The 17,706-nt window shown below is 37.2% G+C and overlaps 1 protein-coding gene across 1 annotated transcript; it reads left to right on the top strand.

Moving 5' to 3' along the window:
• The first annotated feature begins 7,960 nt into the window (after positions 1-7,960).
• Positions 7,961-9,426, top strand: LOC100664143 (olfactory receptor 6C2-like). The gene has a single exon (XM_003405527.3). The coding sequence runs from the start codon at positions 8,452-8,454 to the stop codon at positions 9,424-9,426; it is 975 nt and encodes a 324-aa protein (XP_003405575.2). The 5' UTR covers positions 7,961-8,451.
• Positions 9,427-17,706: the final 8,280 nt, after the last annotated feature.

Genomic DNA, 17,706 nt, shown 5'->3' with positions numbered 1-17,706 from the left:
CATGAATAAAAGTAATCTGAGAAACTGCCATAACCAAAGGAAACAATTTAAAAAATGAAGCTAAAGTAAATGCATTTTCAGACAAACAAAATGTAGCGTTCCATTACCAACGGACCTACACTACAGAAAGTACAAAAGTTATTCTTCAGGTTACGGAAGATGATACCAGTCGGAAACTTGGATGCAAAAAAGAGCAAAGACTGTCAGTGTTAGTAATGATATGGAGAAATCTAAAATATTTTTATCTAAAGCTTAAATTTTCAAAGAAAATTAACCATTTAAAGTGAAAATGATTTTTAAAAAATGAATTGAGGGTTCTGTGGCAGACAAACTTCTAAGATAACCCGTAATAACTGCTCCTACTGACCAAAGGCTTCATGGCCTTGTATAAGTCCTTCCCATATATTCTGGGAAGGACCTTGACTTCCCTTTAACCAATAAAATACAGCAAAGGTGATGGAATATCACGGCTGGATTAAGTTATGTATGACCACCATCTTGCTAGTAAACTCTCCTCATTACCTTCTTGATTTTCACCTTTTAATGAGATAAGTGGTCATGTTGGAGAGGCCCCTAAGGTAAGGAACTGAGGACAGCCTCCAGCCAATGCCTGGAACTGAAGCCTCAATTTCAACAACTCCCAAGAAATGAACTCTGCCGACAACCTCCGGAGCTTGAAAGGGGAGAGTTGAAGCTGTGGACGAGACCCCAGTCCTACCCAACACATTAACAGCCATCTTATGAGATACACTGAAGTCAAGTATACAACTAAACTGTGCCTGAAATCCTGACCCACAGATATCGTGAAAAAATTAATTTACGTTGTTTTAAGCTGCTAGCTTTGTGTTCATCAGTTATGCATCAATAACTACTACAGATGTTGACACCAAAAGTGGGGTGTTGCCAATATCAAATATGTTAAATGTGCGGTGGACAGAATCTGGAAGAATTTTGAGAAGCATGATGGAGAAAGCCTAAATTCCCTTGAACAAGCTCAAAAACAAATTTGTTGATTTCTGCATAATTTTCATCCCTTCCTTTCTTTACATTTCCATTGGTGCTGCTCGTGTATTTTTCAATGACTTTATCCTTTTCTCTCATAATTAAGTAAATTTTAGTTTGCCACACTTGAACTTGGTTATAGCTTCTTTGGAGGTCTTTTCACTTCAGTTATCACGTTGACAGCATCAAACTTTTCTTACAGAGATAAATGTTTCAATCTTCTGTCTATGGCTGTGAAAGAATAAGCCTTTTTAAAAAGGGAAACAAGTTCTCATAAAACTTAAGGAATTTATGACCTTGTCTTCTCGAAAATATGAATATCTCTGACAAAATAACGAAAACTATCAACATAACAAAATTAGTACATTTCAGTAAAGTATTTTTAAAAAATACGTAAGAATTTTTTTTTTTAATTTTGTATAAATATTGAATGTGTTAAGTGGAATTGTTTCTCTAATTTTGGGGCAAAACAAGAAATTTTGAAGGAAAGAATGTCAAGGAGATGAAGGAGTGGATTTTGAAAATTGTAATAATGTACTAAAATTACAAATAGCTAAACCAAAAACTAAAATTTAAAGAAGAGTAAAACCTTTCAAGACAAGGAAAAAAAAAAAATGTGCTTTGCTAGATTTTAATGAAAATAAAGGAATTTATTAATGTTTCTTAACCTTCTTCCAATTTTATGGATGTTGTTCTAAGTGGGAAAAAATGTACAGGCATAAAAAGTAACAAAAAAAGCAAAAATATGAAGACTAGGTGTACCCAGAACAGTAGCTATGCACGGTATGCACTCACACACAGTAACGGTGCAAAAGGAAGTCGAAGGCTGATACTTCATCTCTGACTCTGGTACTTCTTGGAATTATTTCTACCTTGCGAATCTGCACTTTCCGGTATTTGGATTGCCATACCAACATTTTTCTGATTCCTTCTGCGTCTCACAGGTTCTGGCTTTCAGAGAACACTTATTATGCTGAAATAATTGTTTCAGTGGAAAATATTGGAGTTTTCCTTCTCTGACAGGTTTCTGGCTTTTGTAGGTTTTACTATAGTAACATGTGAACACTAAACATAATAAAATTGGAGAGTCTATACATAAAGGTCACTAGTTTGAATCCACCGCCCTCTCTTTGAAAACTGATGAGGCATTTCTGCTTCATTCTATACAGTTGCTATGAGTTAGAGTCAACATGATGACTTTCATCAAAGTATACTTCAAGGCAAATACCAGAGATATACAAGGCCATTTAACAACGTGGAAAGGGCCAATTCATCAAGAAGATCAAGGATTCCTAAATGTATATGCACCTAAAAACAGAATTGCAAATTGTAGGAAGTAAAAACTAACAGAACTGAAAGGAAAAATTAATGTCCCCAGTTAAATAATTTCAATAGTAGCAAAATCAAACCAAGCCTGCTGCTGTCACGTCACTTCCGACTCATAGAGACCATACAGGACAGGGTAGAAGTACCCCATAGGGTTTCCAAGGAGCAGTTGGTGAATGTGAACACAGAACGCATGAAAGAAAATCATGAGGTATCTAGAAGATTTGAACAACACTATCAACCAACCCACCCTAAAAAAAAAAAAAAAACTGATGTTTATTCTTGAGTGTGTTTTCTATAAATATCAGTTAGAGCAGGTTGGTTAATAACCTGTTACTGTCAAGTCCATTCTGTCTATAGGGTCGCTATGATTTGGAATTGACTTGAGGACAACAGGTTATCGACCAACCTTCACTAACTGATATTTATAGAAAACACACCCAGGAATAAAAAATGTACGTTTTTTTTCCCAAGGGCACATGAACCATTTATTATTATAGACAGTAAACTAGGACATAAAACAAATCAATGCAAAAGGATGTAAACAATCTAGAATGTGTTTCTTTTCCACAACAGAATTAAATTAAAATCATTAATAGCAAGATATCTGGAAAATCTCCAAATATAGAGAAATGAAATAACACATTTTGACCACACTTCAGCATGGGTCAAAGAAGAAACTGCAAGTAAGTAGAAAATATTTTTACCTAATTAATAATGAAAACATGGAAGTAATACAGATAATTAATGAAATAAAAAACAAACAATAGGGAAAAAATTTCAGTAAAACCAAACAATGATATTATTGTAAGGACAGGTGGTCATTCCCCTGGTATTTCCATATTTGAAATATTTTTCTCAATAATACATATGCGCAATTATCCTGGTCTTTCCTCTCCCTGTTTTTCCCCTGGGATTGAAATGTGACATACCTGACAGGTGAATTTTGAGGAAGAAAATGTGCATGTGAAATTCATCCTTTTCCTTGTCTTTCTGCAGAAGGCTGTGATCTTTGTCGTAAGTTACACACTAAGGTGAATAGTAAAAAGGTCTTTTTATATGATGGGGCAGATCTGGAATTTCAACACTGCCTACCTCAGAAGTTTCTTGTTTAGATGTTCAAAGCCATGCTTTCAATACCTCTACCTAAAACAAAATTGATATTTTGGTCTACATTTCTTAAGCTATTTTCTCTCTTTAGTTGACTCAGAACTCAGGCAAGGAAGAAGGACAGGGTTCCTTCAGATCCTACGGTTCCAATAATGGCAAATAGAAGACTCATACACTTTTGATGGATATAAATTGGTATTACACGCCTGAAGCAAAATGTGTCAATGTATTTCAAAATTCTAAAATGTGAGCGACTTTTGCCTCAGGAATTTAGAAGTATTTAGAATACTTAGGATATTTATTGGAGGATTTTCAATATGTAACTTTATAATAGTTAAAAAAACATTTGAGGCATGATTAAATAAATATTGATTTATCCATGTAAAGAATAGTATGAAAAATTATGATACAAATCCATATTCATTAACATGGAAAATGTTTATACTTCGTTGACTTCTGTATTGACACTCTGTATACTAATTTCATGTATATTGATATGTTTTTCCCAATGAAAACACAGACATAAAACAATTTAGTTATATTTTTAAACCTTTTCTAATCTACTGGTTGAAGCACAGCCAGTATTACGTCTTTTCATCATGCAATTATTACTATGCACTTGGAATATGTCTAACACAATAGTTGCATCTTTCTGTCTCTGAGGACACTATTCCCACTGCTGCTTCTGTTAGGTATTCTGCCAAAATTCAGTGTGTATTAGATTCATTAGTGATGCTTGAACTTTGGCCACTAAGGACCTTTTTTTTATACATGTAGATGGCCCTGCACATCCGTAAGAGGCTGAGCAAATAAAACATTTGTATTACTTCACAGTGTAAAATATGCCTTTGCTCAGAGAAATCATAAATTATCTCTTCCAAAACTTTAAACATCTCCTTATATTTCTCAGACATGTAACAAAAATATCTTTTTATTGCAGCATTGAGATATAAGAAATTATTTCCTAGTTTTATAGTTCATTAGAATTTCTAGTGAGAGTCTGTATATGATGAGAGATGTTGATAACTCAGAGAACACTATCTATTCCAAAAACTGGACTGTGAACATGTATGGATTCATGAGAAGGGCATCTGTGTGCTATTGGACTCTACTAACACTTTCAGTTTCATCTTTGGGACTATCAAAGTTATGCAGTCAACTAAAGCCAAGATTGCCTTCCATACGTGTAAGTATGTTTTCATTTGATACTTTGTGTCTTTCTTCAATCAACGTTCTATTTCCTTGTTTGAACAAAATATTAAGCTTATATCGCTTTGAAAATTAAAGATGACAGTAATTATTTTGAATCTCTCTGGAAAACAAAAACAGTATTTCTGATATTATTTTGTTCTATAAAAATGAACTCACTGGAAATATTTATGACATGCATCAGTAAAGAGATGATCAATTCTAGTTCACTCTTTTTATCTTACAGCGGTACCTGTCATATCATAGGTTCTACAAAGAGGGGTGTGAGGGGAATGCAGAACAGAAGTTTAAATTCTCACGGAATCCAATTTTTCTGGAGCCGTTAGGCTGGATGCAACCCCAAAACTATTGACTGAGATAATCTTAAAACCTTAAACCAAAAATATCCCCTGAAGTCTTCTTTAATCCAAACAAGAGTCTAGTTTAATTAGTGAAGAATGTCTGCCTGGAGCACTGTACTCTTTTAAGAACTATCTATATGAGACCAAATTTGACAACAGCAACTTAAAAGATTAGAAGGAAACTTAGAGGGCAGTGAGTTTATGATTATGGGGGAGGAACAATTCAAAAAGGGTGAGAATGGTTGTAAAACTTGAAGAATGTAATCAATGTCACCAAATTGTGCACGTAGAAATTGTTAAATTGGTGTATGTTCTGCTGTGCGTATACTTCACAGAAACCAGAAAATAAAAAAAGAAACAAAAATGTCTTAAATGAATTAATGAGTACTCATAGAAGCAGGATCATTTAAGGGTCAATTGGAAGCAACTTACCTCACAATGTCACTCTAACGACATATGTTCTATGTATATTTATATCAAGATATAACATTGGAATACCAATTTTTCTACAATGTTATAATTCATGATTACTATGGCTGCTATCTAAAAAGTCGGCAGTTGGAATCCACCAGATGCTCCTTGGAAACTCTATGGGGCAGTTCTACTCTGTACTGTAGGGTCACTAAGAGTCGGGATCGACTCCATGGCAATGTTTTTTTTTTTTTTTAACGGAGCTGATTATATATGCCAATATCCTTGAAATACTAGAAAATGTATCTGAGTTAAACTAGTTTATCAGAACATTTCCTTAATATTCTAGTAGTAGAGAACATAAGTAATGATGATTAGAAAGGGAGAAGACTTTTGGAATCTGACACTTCTCTGAGTTAAGATACCCAAGTGAAGCCTCAGGAGTTTAAGAATTCTCTTGACTTAGGTTAGAAAGGTCAATCTCTGTGCAAAAGGGTAACTCGCTCACCTACTAAATATTTCTTCCTCTGAGGCTGAATCAGTGCTCCTTTTCAGTGAAGCTACCTATGAACCACAGGTGCTGTTTTTTATAGAAGAAAAGTGCCTCAATTCAGCAGACCCTAGAAAAGCCATTCACATTACAAGCTCATGGTTTTCTCCATGGGAGATCCATTTCTACCTTGCAATAGTGGAAAATCAGAACACCTTGAGTCTTTTATTAAAGGAGATATGTTGTTTTTGACTTATAAGGCAAATATATTATTCTTCCATTATTTTCACAAAATTTCAAGGAACGCTACATCATTGGAAAATACGTTTGGTGTTGGCAACACAATAATACTTAAAACAAAATTCGTCAATACAACCTGACAATCTAGTTAAAAGAGCTCTAGGAAGAATAATCTCGAACAGTGGTAATAATAAGAGGGAAGGCTAACTCCACCTTGGAGAATCATAGATGGATTCCTGGTAGAATTAATACCTAAACTGAAACTTGAAAGAGGGCCATAAAAGGTTATAGAGTACAAGTGGAGAGATGATAATGGTGGAAGAAACACATGTGAGAATGTCCAGATATAATTTTAAGCATTGCTTTTGGAGGAACTGCAACTAGATTAAGTCAGGTGAAGAAAACTGAACCAGGAGACATGAATTCAGCAGCCTGACTTTGTAAACTATAAAAAAAATACTTTATCACTATTGTATGCTTCCTTTTGTTAACAGCCAGAACAAGTATATTAGTAGGGTATAGCAAGAAATATGATAAATTGTATCAATTGTTACTGGATTAGAAACAGATAGGGGAGGAATAATCATACCTGGGCTTGAGAGAAACAATTCTAAATACATTGATTCTAAAAGATTACATGAGGAGCACCAAAGATATATGTTAAGATATGTTAATATGATTTTGAAATATTTCAGCTATAAGATAGTGAGAATTAAGACAATGGTATGAGGGAGGGAAGAAAAGGAGTAAATTAACAGGATAGTAAGCATACAGAAATGACAAGACCTGGTGATAAATTGAAAATGGGAGGAAAAAAGAAGAAATAAATACTGTCACTAAAAGAGACTCAGGTTGATAGGGGAAGAGGGAGAATAGTGAGTACCACTTTTAAAATCATGAAATTTGCACAACTACAGGATATTCAAGAGGAAATAATAAAATACCAAAAATAAGAATGTTCAATATAGTAAAGAGTAATGAATGTTCATCATCACTGTACAATACATAAAAGGAGTAGAGCTATATCACTATCAAATGTATTTAAAATAATTTTTTATGGGGAAAACCTAGAAAAGTTTAGACTTTTAGGCATTAAAATAAATCTTAAAGAAAACCTGTCTAGTTAAAAAAATATCTGAAGCCCCAAAGAAGGTGGACTGGCACCACATGATATGTATTCATTACCAGTTTAATGACTAACATGCAAGCAAACAGTGTGCTAGAATTTTCTTAATAAAGACCATTGTTAGTGTATGTTGGGGCCTCTCTACTAGCAGCTGCAAATGACCTCTTTAAAGTGTTAAAAAGCAAAGATGTTACCTTGAGGACTAAAACGTGCCTGATCCAAGCCATGCTGTTTTCAATTACCTCATATGCCTGTGAAAGACAAAGAATAAGCAAGACCGAAGAATCGATGCCTTTGAATTAGGGTGTTGGTGAAGAATATTGAATATACCATGGACTGCTAAAACAACGAACAAATTTGTCTTTGAAGAAGTACAGCCAGAATGCTCCTTAGAAGCAAGGATGGCGAGACATCTTACACTTTGGACATGTTGTCTGGAGGAATCAGTCCCTGGAGAAGGACATCATCATGCTTAGTAAAGTAAAAGATCAGCGAAAAAGAGGAAGGCCCTCAATAACATGGATTGACATAGTGGCTCCAACAATGGGCTGCAGCATAATGATTGTGAAGATAGCACAGGATCAGACACTATTTCACTCTGTTGTACACAGATTTGCTGTGAATTGGAACCAATCTGATGGCACCTAACAACAACAACTGGAAGCGGAGTCCTGGTGGCACATTGGCTAAGATCTTGGCTGCTAATCAAAAGATCAGCAGTTCAAATCTACTAGCTGTTCCCTTGGAAACCCTATGGGGCAGTTCTGCTCTGCCCTATAGGGCCCTATGAGTCAAAATTGACTCATCAGCAGTGGGTTTTCTACTAGAAGCACGCCTGGCACTAGGTTAGGGGAAGGCAGAATAGTTAATCCAAAAGCAACTTATTAAATGGGACATGATTCAACAATGTTTATAATATATGTTAAATTGACAGCTATTACAGTGAGATTGTAGATTCATTAGAAGCAGCAATGTAAAACATGTGATTGAAATATGTGTGGTCAGATTGTGTGATACGAAGAGAAGGCAATCGAACATTGCGATGTTTTGGCCTTGCTTCTTCACTAACCAGTTGCACAGGATTCGCTCTCATGTTCACTTCACTTGAAGTTAGAAGCTGGCTATGACTCTGAAGTTCCTCATACTAAATCTTTACTATTGTTCCAAACAGATCCTGTAAGAAACAATAATCAAGGATGAGAAATCAAACAGCACTAACAACCTTCATCTTGCTGGGACTGACAGATGATCCTTGGCTACAAATTCTGACTTTTATCTTTCTATTTCTTTCCTACATGTTAAGTGTAACTGGAAACCTAACCATCATCATCCTCACTCTGGTGGATTCCCACCTTAAAACACCAATGTATCTTTTCCTTCAAAATTTCTCCTTCTTAGAAATTTCATTCACAACTGCTTGTATTCCCAGATTCTTGTATAGCATGTCTTCTGGGGACAGGTCCATCACCTATGGTGCTTGTGCCAGTCAACTCTTATTTATAGACCTCTTTGCAGTAACAGAATTCTTTCTCCTGGCCACCATGTCCTATGATCGCTATGTGGCCATCTGCAAACCACTGCATTACACAACCATCATGAGCAACAGAGTATGCAAGAACTTCATCCTCTTTTGTTGGGCAGCAGCACTGGTGATCATTCTTCCACCAATTAGTTTGGGTTTGGGCCTGGAGTTCTGTGATTCTAACGTCATTGATCATTTTTGCTGTGATGCATCTCCTATCCTGAAGATCTCTTGCTCAGACACATGGCTGATAGAACATCTGGTTATCGCGTGTGCTGTGTTGACATTCATCATCACCCTCACGTGTGTAGTTCTTTCCTACATCTATATCATCAGGACAATCCTAAGGTTTCCCTCTGCCCAGCGAAAGAAAAAGGCATTCTCCACTTATTCTTCCCACATGATTGTTGTTTCCATTACTTATGGTAGCTGCATCTTCATTTATGTCAAACCTACGGCCAAGGACGAGGTGGCAATTAATAAAGGCATTTCACTCCTTATTACTTCTATTTCACCAATGTTGAATCCCTTTATTTACACACTGAGAAATAAGCCAGTGAAGCAAGCTTTCAAAGACTCAATGAAAAAAAAATGCACTCTTCTCAAAGACGTGAAGGTAAAAGGAAGGTTGATGAATCCAATTAAATGAGACAATGAATGGTCACAAACCTGATGCCTCTAAGACCATTTGTCTCTATATAATTCATTGTCCAGTCATATTAGCATTCTCACTTTCTCTTTAAACTTACTTTCTGTAAATCCTAATGAATTCGTTCTCTACCCTCCATTAAAACCAAAGTTTTAAAGGATATTCACTGCCATTATTTGGAAGAAAGTGTTGTTTGCCAAATATATTGTCCACTCTCTGGGAAACAGAGTGGGTCACATTTTTTCAATTTCATTGCAGTTACATGCGACTGTGTAAAGGAGGCATGGCTAACCCAGCGAGAGTGGAAGTGAGGTGCACCATTTCTAGTGCTAGCCTATAAATAACCCCATAAGTGATCCATCATGCCTTTTTCCCACCTGCTGACCAGATGCCCATGTTTATATGACCTCGTACACTTCATGTTGATAATGAAAAAGGCTTGGGAAAGTTTTGGTCTCTGAAGGACTATATAGAGATCTTCCATACCACCACTAAATTGAAATCTCCATGAACTGTTTATGCGGGTAAGAAATAAATTTCCGCTCTTTTTGACCTATTGCCCATCTAGGGAACTATTTTAGTTAGCTATTATTAAAAAACCTAAGATATGCTGCATTTGGAAAGCAGTGAGGAAACTGATACTGAAGATGAAAAACTTGAAAACTTATGTAATGCAATGGGAATACTTTTAGGAAAACAGTGCCTTATTTGCAAAGTCGGCTAAGTGTCTACTGAGATTATTGCTCAGGGAAGTATTTGAACAAAGCCAATAGTATGTGTCGTCTACTATTTGCTACATTTATCAAGGTTTTGTAGAATAAGACTGAGTTTGAGCTAAAATTTGCTGGTTTGAGAGCAGAAATTAAAGGGAATAAAAAGGATACCAAAATTTAGGATATAGCAAATTTATAAAATCCAACTGTTTCCAAACCCTAAACAGTAAGAATAAAAATAATAAATAAGACTAAAAAGACTTAGGAAAAAAAGGCCAATTATGAGTTCTCAAATAAAAAAGATTCAGCTCTATAGCAAAGGTTATATTAAGGGTATTTTCTTTCTAAGCAAGGCTTTTGTTCCAGATAGGCATAAATTAGTCACCATTAAGTTACAAAAAAGAGCCCTAGTGGCTTGGTGGCTAAAGTACTGGGCTACTAACCAAAAGATCAGCAGTTTGAACCCACAGGCTGTTTCAGAGGAGAAAGACCTGGCAGTCTGCTTCCATGAAGATTTACAGCCTTGGAAATCCTATGGGGGCAGTGCTGCTCTGTCCTATAGGGTCACTATGAGTTGAAATCAACTCAGTGGCAGTGGGTTTGGTTTTGATTTGGGTGGCACCATGACTAAAGGTGCTAACTAAAAAGTTGGCAGTTTGTACCCACACAGTGGCTCCATGAGAGAAAGACATGGCTATCTCCTTCTGTAAAGATTACAGGAAAGGAAACCCTATAAGGTAGTTCTACTCTGTCTTATAGTGTTGCTACAAGTTGGAAGCGACTGATGACACACAACAACAAGTACAAAAATGAAAGAAGTGAAAAAAAAAACAGAGCAGACCTGAGAACTATGTCTAGGAGAGAACAGTGTGTGGAATTTCTGGCATATAAAACTGATTGGAAGCAAATAAGTCAGGAGTTTTCTAGCTTGATGAGGGAATTTGACGGAGCTTCCACGATGTTTTTTTCTTTTGCCTTTTGAATGCTAATCCCCAGGGTAATCTCTGAAGTCACAGGTTATATGTGGCACCCATGCATGCGAAGAAAGAATCTAACATTAAATAATCTTGAGTCTCTTTGCTATATTAGTTAGGCTACAATGTTATAAACATTATATAAAAAAAATTTTTTTTTACAACGTTTATATGTATATATATATATTCAAAGATGATGAAAACAGATTTCATAAAAATGTAACTCTATAATGAAGGAAATCACGTAAGATTGCATTTAGAAGTATAGTAAGAATTACATCTGCAAGTTTACTGAAAATAAAGAAAGAATTATCCTGGTAGCCTCCTCCAAACCCAATGCACAAAGCAGTGATTTCCATTTGGGGGTAATAAGAATTTAAGATTTAAAAACAATTAACAGGATGAAAAATAATATAATGTAATAATTAAAAAATCATAAATATAACACCTCCTATTCTAAGACTATGATAGAATAAAATAAAACTATTACTTAAAATTTTTTGGAAGTTCTGGAGCATGAGGCTGGTGGTCAAGTGGGTCAAGAGAATGGGGCTGTCATTGAAAATTGAGAGGTTAAGGCTGCTGTGTCATTGGGCCAGAAGAATGAGAAGGGAGCTGCCTGGAACTGAAGGGGTGGGATCACCACTCAGGTAGGCCAGGAGAACGGGGCCACCCAAAGCCAAGGACGTGGAGTTGCAGTTCCATGAGGACAGGGCTAATGCCCAGGGCCGAGGGACCACCACCCAGAATCCAGACAGCATGGGCAAGGCCCAGATTCTGGAGGGTGGAGCCATTGCCCAGATGCTCCTGGAAAACAGAGGGTTATTTTCAAGCCTTGAAATTCAGTAAAATGTGCTCCGTTGAGTTTTGGACTTGCTTTGATATCTATGACTCTTTCTTTCCTTCTAGTTTTTCCTAACTGAGATGGGAATGTCTACCTTGTGCCTATTCCACCGTTGTACTTTGGGAGCAGGTAATTTGTATTCTAGTTTTCAAAGGTCCATACATGGAAAGGAATTTTGTTCCAGGATGGAATGGACCCATATTCTCATCCTTCTTGACTTAGATTATCCAGGAGATAAGATTTTGGACTTAGAGTTGATGGTGGCATGGGCTAAAACTTTTGGGATGATGTGATAGGGTGAATATGTTTTTTTGCATGTGGGAAGAACATGAGTTTTGGGGAGCCAAATGGTGAAATGTTATAGATTGAATTTTGTGCCAAAATACGTGCTGGAATCCTAACATCTGTACCTGTGATTATTATCCTATTTAGAAATAGAGTTTTCTTTCTTATGTCAATTAGATCACACCCAAGTAGGGTGAATTCTAAATCTAATCATTTTCAATTTTAAAAAGAGAAGATGAGACACAAAAATATGTACACACAGTGTGGGGGAGCCAGGGAGAGGAGAAGACACCATGTGGGGTTGTCTGTAAGTCAAGGAACCAAGGAACTCCTGGGCTACCTACAAGGAAGGAATCAATACAGCCAATACTCTGATTGAAATTTTAGCCTCCAGAACTGTAAGAAAATAAATTCATGTTCTTTGAAACTACCCAATTGTGTTATGTCTGTTAGAGCTGTCACAACACAAATACTATAAGTGGAGGATTTTAAAGAACAGGCATTTATTTTCTCACAGTTTTGGAGGCTAGAAGTCCAAATCAGGCCATTAGCTCTAGGGGAGAGCCCTTCTTTGTTGGTAGCCCCACAAGTTCCTTGGTACTCCTTGGTATCCTAAAAAGGAGAAGTTTTGAGGAAAAAGTTCACGGCAGTTTTAAGATGGGAATACATTAAAGTGAGGGTAGTAACTGTCAGATAGCCAGTTGCACTTGATGTGTAGATAACAAATAGAAATATAAAACTCGAACCTTCATTTGTCCCTGGAGTATGAATGTAGTTTAATGACATACAGTTTCTCATCACTGATTTATACTTCCACTCGATCTCCTCACAAACTAACATGATACTGAACTGAGAAGAGTGTGTGAAATCACGTGGCCTTGGACATTGCCTAGAAAACCTAATCATTGCAGTTAAGAGTCATTTTCTTAATGATAATATACTTGTGAAAACCCTGGTAGCCTCAGTTTTACTGATGTGCTTCCAGGTTTATGATCCGCTCCCTGCTGGTCCTGGCTACCATCAGGAATATCTCATACCACTCTGTAATTGCAGGATAGCAGGCAACAAGACCACTTCCCACTATCCCCTTCTGTGTCACTAATACTAGGTGGATGTGTAGGTTCAGTTACTCAGCAGACCTTTCTGACACCAATAGTGGCAGAAAGTGGGATGCTCACCAGCCCTAACCTGCAATGCCTTCTTCAGATTTTTTGTTGCTGATGGAGCTTAAGGTTCAACTCCTTGCTGGGTCTCATGACATGGTGTTTTGGGGAAGGGAGAGGTGAAGCCTAGCTGTGACTAACCCCACATTGCATTACCTTGTTAAGTCTCAGTGCTGCTGGGTAGATCAAGGCTCAGCTCCCTGCTGGACGCCACTGAAACTACCCTGATTGGGGGAATTGGAGCACTGCACGGCTCTGCAAGGTAGGATATGGGAGATGAGCTCCCTGCTTGGCCTTGCCAACATCACTCAGGTGGGAGGACTGGAGCTCAAAACCTGCTTCCATGGGATTTGGGTAGAGTAGGGTGGAAGATCACCACCACCTGGTCCCACTGAACCACTGAAACCACATGGGGTGTGGTGGTTTGGGGGTTCTGGATGAGCTTTCCTGCAGTAGGGTGCGTATTGACAAAAAGGGTTTCTGTTGTTAAGCTACCATTTTCTCAGCCATTTTGCTAGGGACAACAAGTTTTTCTTGGAGCTTATTTTCTTTGTGCCTGTTGGTGGCTTTGGATTGGAAATTTCTGCAATGTCCTGTCTGGGACACATGGGAGGAGTTAGGAAACCCAGGGAAATCACTGACATGTAATTTCTCAAGCCCTGAGGATCACAGGCAACCCACCTTCTTTCAATTTTTCAGACTTCCTATGCTTGTTTCTTCTGTTATATCCATGTTTTTTAGTTGTATAGGAGGAGACCTGGAAGATATGGGGCTACTCCCTCTTGGCAGAACTGGAAATTTGCTTTTTCAGCTGAAATGTTTTATGGTTGCTTTACAAAATCAGTTTGGCAATTTGCATTTCAACAGACACAGTGTGAAAGCAGCCATTTTCCAAGGATTTCAATAAGTAAGATGCTTAAGAGCTATTCTCAATATAAGCATTTATCTCCATACCACTTAATTTTGGATTTGACTATTATAGTGAGTTTGAGCAAATTTTAATGCATTTTTGCTCAATTGGATTTGCTATTACGCAAATTATCCATTTCTTTTCTTATTTTCCTTTTGAATTATTTGTATAGCCTCTTGCAACATGAGCTCCTTTTATCATTTAGATATTAACCTGGCATGTAGTGGTTAAGTGCTACGGCTGCTAACCAAAGGATCGGCAGTTCGAATCTGCCAGGCGCTCCTTGGAAGCTCTACGGGGCAGTTCTACTCTGTACCATAGGGTCGCTATGAGTCGGGATCGACTCGACGGCACTGGGTTTTATTTATTTATTCCTATAATATCTCCTTTAAAAATTGATGATATGGTAGATCTTATGGATAATTTTTTTCCGAGACATAGATTTTTCCTTTATTTCTAGATTAAACTCTGGCCATAATCTATTTTTCTTTTATTATGTGGCTAGAATCAACTTGCATGTATTTTATTTAGAAAATTTCTGTTTATATACCTAAATACAATCGTGATGTTTTCTTTTTCTCTGGTTTGAACGATTTAGAGTGCAATTATTTTGATTTATTTTTAAGTTACTAAAATTTTTTTTGAAGCATTTCGGTCCTGATTCTACTGTATACACAGAGGTTTATTCAATTTTCCAATAAACTATATGAGTATTTTTACATATAAATTATAATTTCTTAATCCATATTTTCTCAAGAAATTTTGAATTACTTCATGTTTTTCTGTCTTGTTGCTTTGAATCGAACACAGTGTATATTCATATCTATTTAGAATTCATTTTTAGCATGTATATTGATTTCTCTCTTTTTTCCTTATTTGAGTATTCGAGATTTTATTTTCTGGATTTTACATAGAATCAACTTCTGTGGTATTTCATCTTTTTATTGTTATAGCTTTTACTTCTTATCCTAATATTCTATTTTTCACTTTAATTCATTTGGTGGTATTTCTAATTGCTTTTTTTTTTTTAATGAGTTGATTTCTTTGTATTTAATCTACTTTAAAATTTTTAATAACGATTATATTTAATAAGGCAAGTTTCTCTCAACTATACATGGCTATTTCTGTGCTCTCTATATGCATGTTCTTGCCATTTTATTGTTTACTTATTAGGTTGTTATTTTAGTTTCAGATTTTTAACCAAAATTTTAACTGGCTTTGTGTAATTAATTTCCAATGAGTTATTTTTAATTTTTACTTTTACTTTTAAATTCTTATATCTCATTTGTAGCCTCTAAAACTCTACTTGTGTGAGCCTACCTACAGTCAGTGTTTTAAGTTATTTTAGGACACCTATTTATTCCCTTTTCTTTTTAAACTGATAGATAAATTTACTTATCATCTCATTGTGTGGGTGAGCAATTTTAAATTTTCCTTTCATCCATGATGCATTAATTTGGTAATCTTAGTTTCACGCTGTGTAAATTCTAATTTTTTCATCATGTGACTATTGCAGTCTCATATTGCATGTCCATGTAGATATTAAAACTCAGTCTGACTGGATACATTTTGAAACATCTTTTTAATCTCCAACCCATGGAAGCAGCAGTCAGAAGATTAAAAGATGCATTTCCTTGGGTAAATTTGCTGCAAAAGACCTCTTCTAAAGTGTTGAAAAGTGAGAGGCGGAGTCAAGATGGCAGAATAGACAGACGCTTCTAGTGAGCCCTCTTTACATCAAAGACCTGAAAAAACAAGTGAAACGAGTATATTTGTGACAAGCTGGGATCCCTGAGCATCAAAGACAAGCTTAGACAATGAACTGAGGGGCAGGGGGAGGAAGAGACCGTTCAGAAGTGGAGAGGCGTTACCAGACCTGAATCAAGGGGAGCCTCAGGCACCATTCCTGGAGTGGTGGCAGCGGCAGCACTGGGCTGGTACTAGCATCGGGCCATAGTTTCCTCAGGGAGAAGGAGCCACCTGGATAGCCTACTCACACCTCCGGAACCTAAGAACGGCGCTCTTGGCAAAAGCTAAGAACTTGCATATATTTTACAGCGCCTCCCCCACCCTCAAGCTGGCTTCAGCGGCTGAATCCCTGGGCCTGGGATAGGCACTGTTGAGCACCTAGAGCCATCCTCCCGGCCTTGGGGAAGGGAAAAATTTGCAATTGGGGGAAAAAGATAATTTGCTAGCTCCATTAACCGGGGGAGCTCAGGACTGAAGCAGCTCCTGTCCAGGCATTAACCGACCATGGACTTTGGGCAACTTTCCCTTCTGCACGGACCTGTATGGGCCTATTTTGGGAGAATAGGCCCTTATTGGCAAACTCCAACTATTTCAGCTGTGCAGTGGAGAGGTGGGTGTTCAATATTTGACATTGCTTTGCTTATTAAACGAGGTCCTCACCTACCCACATCAGGGAGCTAAGGACTGGTAGCTCCACTCAGGTCACCCAGCCAACCACGACAGGGGTCCAGAGATAACTGGTACCTCCCAGTCCTTACAACCAAAAACTTTGGGTGCCCATGGTCCATCTGCAGAACCCACCCACCAGCATGCTTTAGGGAACAGGGATGTGTTTTCCTCAGAGACACTTAGGGGTTGGTTCTCAGCCCCCTGCCTTGTTCAGAGCATGACCCCCTGCTGCAATAAGATACCGGTATATACGCCAATCATGCCTGCCCCTCTAAGACAGTAAGACAGAGCCTGTACCACACATTTGATGATCAGCTACCTGGAAACCTGAGCTGAATTCATACAAGAAAACTGAATGGACTTCTAGACTGATATACCTGAAAATAGTTCTAGCCATCTGGGGACAGGACATCAGAGCTCCAAAGGCAAAAATAATCAAGCTACCTCACTCAAGCAACCCTTAGGGGTATACCAAAACAAAACAAACCAAGAAGCCAAGACACAGTAAGCAAGCATAAACTAATACAATAACGTATAGATGGCTTGGAGACAACAGTTGATATCAAGTCACATAAAGAAACAGACCATGATCACCTCAACAGGCTCTCAAAACAAAGAATCCAGGGATCTTCTAGGTGAAAGTGCATTCCTGGAATTATCAGAGCTAGAATACAAAAGTCTAGTATACAGAACCCTTCAAGACATCAGGAAGGAAATGAGGCAATATGCAGAACAAGCCAAGGAACACACAGATAAAGCAACTGAAGAAATTAGAAAGATTATTCAGGAACATAATGAAAAGTTTAATAAGCTGGAAAAATCCATAGACAGACAACAATCAGAAATTCAGGAGATTAACAATAAAACTACAGAATTAGACAACTCAATACAAAGTCAGAGGAGCAGAATTGAGCAAGTAGAAGCCAGAATTTCTGAACTCAAAGATAAATCACTTGGCACAAATGTATTTAAA

The sequence above is a fragment of the Loxodonta africana genome, chromosome 4 (genome assembly GCF_030014295.1).
Source record: "Loxodonta africana isolate mLoxAfr1 chromosome 4, mLoxAfr1.hap2, whole genome shotgun sequence".
Taxonomy (NCBI): domain Eukaryota; kingdom Metazoa; phylum Chordata; class Mammalia; order Proboscidea; family Elephantidae; genus Loxodonta; species Loxodonta africana.
The sequence above is the reverse complement of the archived record's forward strand: the minus strand, read 5'-3'. Positions and strand labels throughout refer to the sequence as shown.